At 44.3% G+C, this 10635-nt stretch overlaps 1 protein-coding gene across 1 annotated transcript; it reads right to left on the reverse strand.

Annotated features, from left to right (window-relative positions):
- Positions 1 to 1474: 1474 nt before the first annotated feature.
- On the reverse strand, positions 1475 to 9002 carry Tuba1c (tubulin alpha 1c). Its single transcript, XM_026407013.2, has 4 exons — positions 8829 to 9002; positions 5420 to 5642; positions 5138 to 5286; positions 1475 to 2545 (listed from the first exon to the last, which is right to left on the reverse strand). Exons 1-4 carry the CDS (start codon positions 8829 to 8831, stop codon positions 1571 to 1573), a joined length of 1350 nt encoding a protein of 449 aa, XP_026262798.2. The 5' UTR covers positions 8832 to 9002; the 3' UTR covers positions 1475 to 1570.
- Between the last annotated feature and the right edge of the window lie 1633 nt (positions 9003 to 10635).

Consider the following 10635-nt stretch of genomic DNA (forward strand, 5'->3'; position numbering starts at 1 on the left):
GTCTCTGGGAAACCCGCTGGCCAACCTCTCCAAGTTTTATTTTCATTCTAGCTCCTCCTGCCTGCTCCAGCAGCAGAAAGAATGCGGTCCTTCTGAGAAGAACCAATAGGTCCATTCGTCTTTAGAGATGGGGCATAAACTCCTAAAAAACTTCACTGAGCACAAAGATTATCTGGTACTAAAAGTTTGTCATGCTATATTCACATATATAACATGCAATTTTGTGGGGGGGGGCAGTAGGGAGGGTGGGTATTGGAAAGAGATTGAACCCTGGGGCACTTAATTACTGAACCACATCCCCAGTCTTTTTTTCATTTTGAATTTTAAGACAGGGTCTTCCTAAGTTGCTGAGGCTGACCTCAAACTTGCCTCAGACTCTGAAGTCACTGGGACTATAGGCATGCACCATCACATCCAGCTCATGCACAATTTTTATATGTGCTCCTCAGAGGGGCTGAAGTAAGCAGTGGTAAGGAAGTACAAAACACCAGCAGGGAAGAGATGGTAATGATGTACCATCGGAGTAAGGGAAGTCATGGAGAACAGGTGACTTATGTCTGCAACTCTGCACGCCCCCAGCCATCTTAGGCCACTATGTTTAGTTATTTATATGCAGGAAGCACCCAAGCTTCCTCTGCACACCACCTGGCTTTTCAGTCATTGACAATTCAAATTTTGCAGATGACACCAGACACATGAATACCCATCTTCAAGCTCTACAGCAATACACATTGGTGTGCTTTTATCCCTCTGACCTCAAGTACCATACTGCTTCCAACAGGTGCTTGGTAGAGGGTCCAAATTAACGAATATTCTTCAAATCTTTTCTACAGAAAACAATTTCCCTACTTCAAAATTTCTCCACAACAAACATTAGATTTAAATACCAAAACGGAGCTGTTGTGGTGGGTCACGCTTGTAATCCCAGTGACTCAGACTTAGGAGGCTGAGACATGAGGATCACCAAGTTTGAGGCCAGCCTCAGCAACTTAGACCATTTCAAAGGGCCGAGGGTGTAGCTCAGTGGTAAATTTCCCTTGGTAAAGTTCAATCCCCAGTACAAAAACACCCCAAACCATTATCAACCATTAACCTGTGACAGTTAAAATTGTCTCAGCTAGACCTGCTTACTCCAACCAATAACTAATTCAGTATGTACCACTATAAGTTTTGTCTAAGTATAAAACAAATTAACATAGCAAGTCCTTCTCATAATAAAATATAGTACCTTAAGCAAAAACCCCAAATCTACAGAATTAAGAGTCTTCATTTTAATATCTACAGGTGATTCACAGCCACTTAGTTCAAGATGCACTGACTCAACAAAAAACTATCACCCTTCATCAATTCAGGTCTAGATGTGCACACAGTTGCTACTTGCAATATCAGTCAATTCTTCGGGTAGCTTATCTGTCAGCCTCAATTGGTCTTAGGCAGGTCAAGTATTCACTGAGATTCAGAAGCCAGTTTGACATTTAAAATGGAAATGCTTTTATTGATAGTTCAGGGTTAAAAGAGACACAGATAAGACAAATCCAAGACAATGGAGTGTGAAATCATAGCAGCAAGGTCAATACTCTTCACCCTCATCCTCTCCCTCAGCACTATCTGCTCCAACCTCCTCATAATCTTTCTCTAGGGCAGCCATGTCCTCACGGGCCTCAGAAAACTCTCCTTCCTCCATCCCCTCACCCACGTACCAGTGAACAAAGGCACGCTTGGCATACATCAGGTCAAACTTGTGATCCAGGCGAGCCCAGGCCTCAGCAATGGCTGTGGTGTTACTCAACATGCACACAGCACGCTGTACCTTGGCCAGGTCTCCACCAGGAACCACAGTGGGAGGCTGGTAATTAATGCCAACCTTGAAGCCAGTGGGGCACCAATCCACAAACTGGATGCTGCGCTTGGTCTTGATGGTGGCAATGGCAGCATTGACATCTTTGGGGACCACATCACCACGGTACAATAGGCAGCAAGCCATGTATTTACCATGGCGGGGGTCACATTTTACCATTTGGTTGGCTGGCTCAAAGCAAGCATTGGTGATCTCTGCTACAGTAAGCTGTTCATGGTAGGCTTTCTCAGCAGAAATGACGGGGGCATATGTGGCCAGAGGGAAGTGGATGCGGGGATAGGGCACCAGGTTGGTCTGGAATTCTGTCAGATCAACATTCAGGGCTCCATCAAATCTGAGGGAAGCAGTAATGGATGACACAATCTGGCTAATGAGGCGGTTAAGGTTAGTGTAGGTTGGGCACTCAATGTCAAGGTTTCTGCGACAGATGTCATAGATGGCCTCATTATCTACCATGAAGGCACAATCAGAGTGCTCCAGGGTAGTGTGGGTGGTGAGGATGGAATTATAGGGCTCAACTACAGCTGTGGAAACCTGGGGGGCTGGGTAAATGGAGAACTCCAGCTTGGACTTCTTGCCATAATCAACAGAGAGACGTTCCATCAGCAGGGAGGTGAACCCAGAACCAGTTCCCCCACCAAAGCTGTGGAAAACCAAGAAGCCCTGAAGACCTGTGCACTGGTCAGCCTACAAAAAAAAAAAAGGAAAAAAGTTAATTTTATCATTGATAGAAACCTGATGGAGATGGTAATGAACTTCTATAAATCAAAGCAGGGATTTTATTTTAGGGTACTGGAGATGGAACCCAGGGCATATCAACCACTAAGCCACACCCCCAGCCCTTTTTATTTTTTGTTGAGACAGGGTCTCACTAAGTTGTCTAGGGCTTCACTAAATTGCTGAGGGTTTTGAACTGTGATCCTCCTGCCTCAGCCTCCCAAGCCACTGGGATTACAGGCATGTGCCACCATGCCCAGTTTACTAACAGGGCTTTTAAAACTGAAGGGAAAATCTGCTTAAAAGGCAGATTTAAAAGTGATATACTGCTGGGCATGATGGCACATGCCTATATTCCAAGTGACTCAGGAGGTTAAAGCAGGAGGATTGAGAGTTCAAAGCCAGTCTCAGCAAAAGCAAGGCTCTAAGCAACTTGGTGAGACACTCCACCCCCACCAAAGAGGGCAGGGCTGTTTCTGGTAACCTATCAGCTGGAGAGTCACCACAGGTCTTGGATTATCAGCCAAGTATAATGATGTCTCAAAGACCTGGAAGGGGGGCTGGGGTTGTGGCTCAGCGATAGAGTGCTTGCCTAGCATCCACTGGTTTCCATCCTCAGCACCACATAAATGTAAAATAAAGATATTGTGTCAATCTAAAACTAAAGACCTGGAAGGGGTTTTTGAGTTAAAATACGACAAAATAGTCAAGTTCCAATGCTCTGGTGGTAGTCAGGCTGGGTATGGATCTGGCTTTACTAGTTCCTCACTGTATGACTGTTACCAAATTCATTGAGATCTCAGATTACTGGAGTTTTCCCACTCATACAGGATCTCACTAAGTTGCTTAGTACCTCAATTTTGCTGAGGCTGGCCTTGAACTCTCAATCCTCCTCCCAAGCCACTAGGATTATAGGCGTGCCCAACCACACCTAGCACGCAATCCTTTTTTTAAAAAATATATTTTTTAAATTAAGTTATTGATATAAATAAGTAAAATAAAGGTCTATGTTGTACTGAGAATCAAACCCAATGCCTCATATATTCGAGGCAAGCACTTTACAATTGAGCCACAGCCCCAGCCCTGATAATCCTTCTTAAAGGAGCTCAAAGATTTGTTGACATTATCTACTGATCCCTCATTTCACTTATCTGGTGGATCCATACTCAATAACACATGAGATCCATCTATGAGGCAGATCCTAGTCTGCTGATTATACCCATTAAACATCCTACACAGAATAACAAAGGACAAATGCAATTGTTTTGGAAGTAAACATCACCATAGAACCCTAAATGGCTTATACTAGGTTGATTTGTCCCTTAAGGCAGATCCTTCTTGATTTTCAGACCATGCTTGTAACTGAAGCTTGATTTGCAAGCATAGGAACCATTAACCCAATTTTGTTGAGAAGCCTAAGATAAACATCTAAGAATGAAGCCATAAATGGTGGTGCAAGGACATTCTTTTGGGGCTGAGTTTAGTATAATGTGATTTTCCTGATAAGCTACTCTACCTAAGTTTCAGTGCTTGATTTTTGGTTAATTACTTACAGGCTGCCCATATGCATAAGGAGCAAAGAGTCATCTGATTGCCACTCCTAATTAAAATCATCTAAACAACACACTTAACTTTCCTAAGACAAAGTGGCTTAAGATTTTCTTGCCACAGAGCCAGCAATGCTGAGATCTGAGACAAACTAGGGTATTACTTTTCTGTGATCACACCTTAAAACTTCAAAGTTTCAATGACTGATTCTTGTTTCTGTCTTTTAGCTTTTTTTTTTTTAGAGGTTCCCCTTGTTGGCTGTTTCTAGACAATGTTACACTGGCTTCTTGTGTTCTGAATTACCCAGCTTCCTCCACACCACACTAGAGCTGAGGATTGAACCCAGAGCCACCTGCATGCCAGGGAAGTACTCTACCACTGAACTACACCCTCTATTCCTGGACTTTCATCAGAGACAAGTCCAGATTTTTTTCTTTCTTTCTTTTTTTTGTGTGTGTGGTGTGTGTGTGGGGGGTACTGGGTGGGAATTAAACTCAGGGGTGCTCCACTACTGAGCTAGATCCCCAGCCCTTATTCATTTGGGGACAGGGTATAAGTTGCCATGGCTGGCCTTAAATTTGCAATCCTTCAGCTTCCCAAGTAGCTGGTATTGCAGGAGCAATCAATTGGTTACATGTAGGAGTCAGCCACCTACACATCGTGACTAAGATGATCTAAAAAGGGGTTATGTCTCAGCTTGAAGCAAGGAAGCTTAATTGTTTTGTTAGTGAAAATGTTAAGTTTAAGCCTCCCTGGTTCTCATCCTGACACCAGGTAAACTATCTTTACCAAATGATCACCAACTGCCCCAAATCTGCTTCCTATAACATGCAGAAGTAGGGAAAAGATTATTTGCTCCTGCTCCCATAACCCAGGACTATACAATTGAGAAGCCCAATTAATTTAGTGAGCAGACCAAATCTCATTTTAGTTGCAAAAGAATGATGATCACAGTTTTGTCTCTAAAATTGTAAAATAAAACTGTCATTCATCCCACTTTAAAGCTATATTTACCAGCTTTCGAATTCGGTCTAAGACGAGGTCAATGATCTCCTTGCCAATGGTGTAGTGGCCACGGGCATAGTTATTGGCAGCATCTTCCTTGCCTGTGATGAGCTGCTCAGGGTGAAAGAGCTGACGGTAGGTTCCAGTGCGAACTTCATCTGGAAAGGAAACCAGTCACTCCTCATTAATAACCTGCACAAGCCTGCTCAACTCTGGTGAGGGGATGGGAGGTAAGAAAGACAATATGTTTATGTGATCAATGGAGAACCCAGGACAGATCCATCAACTCACCAATGACCGTGGGTTCCAGGTCTACAAACACTGCCCTGGGCACATGCTTGCCAGCGCCTGTCTCACTGAAGAAGGTGTTGAAGGAGTCATCTCCTCCCCCAATGGTCTTGTCACTTGGCATCTGGCCATCAGGCTGGATGCCATGTTCCAGGCAGTAGAGCTCCCAGCAGGCATTGCCAATCTGGACACCAGCCTGGCCAACGTGGATGGAGATACACTCACGCTGTGGGAGGATGAAAGGAAAAATGTCAGAATATGACACATCAGATGAGAAATTGGGAAGGGTTCACACCTAAATGACTAATTAACCTTCAAAGACTTTTTGGAGGCTATTCCTGCCCAGGGACTATTTCACAAGCAAAAATCTTTACTGAAGACCTAATTTAGAGATCACAAACTTAAGGCCAGTCCAGCACTTTAATGAGACCCGTCTCAAAAATAAAAAGGATTGAGAATATAGTTTAGTGATAAGAGTGAGTGCTCCTGGATTAATCCTGAGTGCAAAAAAAGGGAAAAAAAAAAAAGGAATATTTTTTTTAAACCAACAAACTCCTGCCATGGCTCATGGAGAAAATGCTAGATAAGCAGTAGCTAGCTGTATTTAAAATATGTGGTCGGAGGCAGCCTTTTCCCTGTGGAAGAATCTAGTCTTTAGGAAGAACATTTTTCCTTTACCATCAGCCCATCTTGGAGAGAGGAGAGTGTTAATAAAGTCAAAAGGTTTGCCAGGACTTTTAGTGCAATGCTTTGAGAAATTAAGTTTCCTAGTAAAATGTACACATATCTCTGGCACTAAAAAACCTGGCTTCTCAAGAATAGTGGAGAACTATTTGTTTTCCTTTCCTTGGTGAACATGAGTATTTAGAAATCACCAAACTCATTCCTGTTTGATAAAATAAGGCAATGAAGATAGAATCTGTACTCACAGACTTAAGAGGAAAACAAAAGGATGTTTATTATTTTTATCACAAATCAGATTAGCTTAATCTAGAGACTAGCAGAGAACTTTCAAAATATTGACACTAATAATCTCCCATTACTTTTCCTGAATAGTAAAGTTTTTAAAAGCTTCCAATTAGTAAACTTAAAAAAAAAAAATCAATATCAGTCATGTTCTCCAAGGGCCTAGTTTCATAATCCAATAAAAAAACCATTACTCACAACCTTTGATTTATCATCTCCTTTTCACCTACATTCCCCATAAAACAATCAAGCTCTTCCAGCCACATCAGCAAGCTCAATATTATCTGTTGTCTACTTGCTCAGCTCTAGGAGCCATAGGGAGAATTGGAGCTGTTTGTTCTAAAGAGATCTTGACTATTTACTATTGCATCATGTTTATCTTTATCAGGACTTTGAAACTCCACAACCCCAAAGCTAGAAAAAACCAGATTATCTGTCCATGATGATCCTCAAACAGAACCAAAGAAATACAGTATCTAGTACCTAAGACTCACTCATTCTAACAAAGCACTTTAAGTAAACCTTGGCATCCAACCTTTCTTTCATTGATCACCAGTTTTAAACTTGGGGTTGAATGGGTGTGTGTGTATGGGGGGGGGGGGATGTTAACCACTGAGCCACATCCTCAGCCTTCTTACATTAATCAAGACAGGGTCTCATAACCTTCCTGGCTAGGCCTCCTGAGCTGCTGGGATTTCAGGCATGGACCATACACTGTTTAAAGCAGTTTAAACTGCTTTCTTGAAGCTTAGCAGACAAAGTCAGTGGCCACTGCTTGCTTTCCACCCTTCATGGGCCACTGAAGAGATGAAGTGAAGCTGCAGGTGAGCCACTTAGTTTAGCATTAACTGGATGAGCAGCCACTGTCACTTGTATAAAAAAAAAAAATTTGTATTAATCAGTTTGCTTAAACAGGTGTGCTGTTCTGCTCTCCTGCCCTTTAAACAATCCCACTGGTTTCTCAATCACTTTTACCTGTTTTCTTTTTGGTTTCCTCTTGGTGAAAAGCATTCAAAGCAAGTTGTTCCAATCAGGCACACTTTTTTTTTTTTTTTTTTTTGGACACAATACATTTTATTTATTTTTATGTAGTGCTGAGGGTCAAACCCAGTGTCTTGAAGGTACTAGGCCTAATCCTGAACCACAACTCCAGCCCCACTTTTGACAACAGTGGTTAGTCTGAAGATTCTCTGGTCAGCTACCCACTATATCCATCCCCTCCAGCTTTTAAAAGTATACTGTTTCCAAACATTGAATACAATGGATACTTTTTTTGGGGGGGGGGTTACTGGTAATTGAACCCAAGGGTTTCCATGGAGCCACACCTCTTGTCCTTAGCCTCAGCAATTTAGTAAGCTGTCTAAAAAAAAGATGAAAAATAAATCTGGGGATGTAGCTCTGTGGTAAAGCGCCTCTGAGTACAATCCCCAGTACGGGGGTGGGGTGGGGGGTGGTGGACAAACCAAAAAACCCAACTATCTTTTAGATACCGTCAACAGGTGTTCTTAGTTTTTTCAAATACCTTTGAGAAGCTATTTAGATAAGGGTCAAGTTGTGCATACGTTCTTTGTGTGTGTTGGGAATCCAAACCAGGGCCTCATGAAAACGTTTTGTCACTGAGCTACACTCACAGCCCCAGTTCCACGTTTCTGGAAAATTGAACTAAGAACACGTTGTTGGTACTAGTGTACTCTGTGGGGCTTTTTGTTAGGTTTGTTTTTTTGCACATTACTGGGGATTGAACCCAGGTTCTTGCGAGTGCTAGGCAAACGTTCTATCGCTGAGCTGCAGCCCCAGCCCTACTCTACAGTTTTCTAAGAAAATATCCTTTTACGGACTTGTTTCTGAAAGCTGGTTTAAGTAGAAAGCTTCAGCTATAAACATTCCACTGAATTAACACTAGAAAGGCAGGATTAGGCAACGCGACAGTTAATTATACCCTTTAAAGGAGGAGTTCTCCTTCTCCAGGTGGATTGGTGCAACTGGAAGCACTCTCCAAAGGCGGCCACAGGTGACTCAGCAGCGAGTCACAGGGCGTGGAAGGAGTGCCCGGAAGTCCTCCCGTGCCTGATGTCTAAGGCAGTGTGAAGGTGAGGTCATTTGGGGAAATGTAGGGAGAAATTTGGCTTCTCCAAGTCCTTGGGGACCAACGTAAAGGCGCCCTACCCTTCCCAGAGTGGTGACAGGGCCTGGAGGGGCATTTCACAAGGATCGAGGGCTTTCTGTTTACACCAAGAAAAGTCTTGGGGACGCATCTTCGAGCCCAAATCGGTATCGGTCCTGTGAACTCAGCTTTTTCATGCCTGCTGCTGGAAGCCAGTTTGACCAGAGGCGGCCGGAGCCGTCAGCTGTCCTCGCAGGAGCAGTCCCACGTGCAGCCCGCGGACCCAGTCTCGCTTGGGACACTTAACTCTTCCCGCCCCACTACTGGGTGGCCCTCACTCACCATGACGGGTTCTTGTAGGGCTGAGCGGCGCGGGATGAGGCGAGGAGACGTCGACCAGGAGCTCCCACTGACAGACTACCAAGGAGTCCGGGGGAGAAGTAACGAGAGGTCGACTTGCCGGGATGGGCCATTTATATCCCTCCCAAGGCCACGTGTCGGGAGGGCCGGCTCTGGACCCCGCCCCGGGCCCCTGCGGCCCCGCCTCGGAGCCCGGCGCCCGGGCCAGCGGAAAGGGTAGAGGCGCGCAGCGCTGATTGGTGGGTTCAAAAGTTCAAACCAAACTCTACGTAAGGATCCAGGAAGGAGAGAAGATGGCCAAAGCCGGAGAATTGGCTAGGTGGAGCAGGAAGGGGTTGGGACGGCGACTGGTGGGTAGAGGAAGGCGTGGCGTCTGCGCTACCTTTAGAAAGTGGGGGTTGTCAGGTGCGCAGAGTCCTAGCGAGGGGAAAAGCCAGGTAAAGCGGGGGCAGCCGCGCCCAGGAGGAAAGTCCTTCCCGCCACCCACTCCGCCCCATCCCTGCGCCCCGGACTTGCTATCGGCCTTGGTTACTTAGTTCCCTACAAGGTCTGGCCTGGCCTCGCCCCGGGGGAGGCTCTACGCCTGCCAGTTCCTCTTCGCAGAGTCCATCTCCCTCTCCGCCCGACGCTCTGTCCTGGCCGCCGGCCCCTCATTCCCCGCAAATGAAGGATCTCCAGAGAACGCCTTGTTTTCTATTGTAGGTCTTAATGATCACCAACAGGTCTTAAACCTTTATTTTCACCTTTGTGGTTGTCTTTCTTTACTTATTTTCCTACCTACCCTTTAAATAAACCTGTTGGTGTCTGTTTTTTGGTACTGGGGATTGAACCTAGGGGTGCTTTACCACTGAACTACATCCCCAGCTCTTTTTATTTAAAGAAAAAAAAATTTTATTGTATTTTTTTGTACCTTTATTTTACTTATTTTTATGTGGTGCTCAGGATCTAACCCAGTGCCTTACACACGATAGGTAAGTGCTTTACCACTGAGCTACAAACCACAGCACCTTTTTTATTTTTTGAGACAGGATCTCATGAAATTGCTCAGGCTGGCCTGGAACTTGCCATCGTCCTGCCTCAGTCTTTGAAGTCACTGGGAATACAAGTGCGCCATTGATCTGGTAGCTTCCATGTTTCTATTGTTTGTGATGCCGAGTAGTTGTTTTTTTGCATATGCATTACCACATTTCATCCTTCCACAAGACCTGATTGCTATTGTCCCCATGTTACAGATAGGAAAATTAGGGCTCAAGGAAATAACTAGTAGTTGAAGGTCACACGGTGGGAGATAGATCCCAGCTCTGTATGAGTGCCCCTCAGCATTACCTTTTTTCTCCTTCTTGCTGAATATATCACTCTGACCAGCCCTGCAAAAGTTGATTTCTCAGAAGCACCCTTTATTTTATTTCATTATTCTTTTTTTTTTCCTGCACCTTCATCATGTAATCTTAGCTCTTAAGTTCCTTAACCATCTCTAGGACATGGAGTTTATGAAAATATTAAGAGAACAAAAGTGATTGTTCTGCAGAATAGATGTTACATGGCTTTTTCCTGAAGTAAGAAAGGCAAAGTGAAAGCGAAAACAGGTTTTGGATACAGAGCAGGCAGAACTCAAGGTACAGCTCACAACAAATGGCACCTATAGAAATACCTGTGGAGGGGCTGGGGTTGTGGCTCAAGTGGTAGAGTGCTCACCTAGCACGTGTGAGGCACAGGGTTTGATCCTCAGCACCACATAAAAATAAAATAGAGATATTGTATCCACCTAAAACCAAAAAAAAAAAAAAAA

This window comes from Urocitellus parryii, chromosome 5 (genome assembly GCF_045843805.1).
Source record: "Urocitellus parryii isolate mUroPar1 chromosome 5, mUroPar1.hap1, whole genome shotgun sequence".
In the NCBI taxonomy this organism is placed as follows: Eukaryota; Metazoa; Chordata; class Mammalia; order Rodentia; family Sciuridae; genus Urocitellus; species Urocitellus parryii.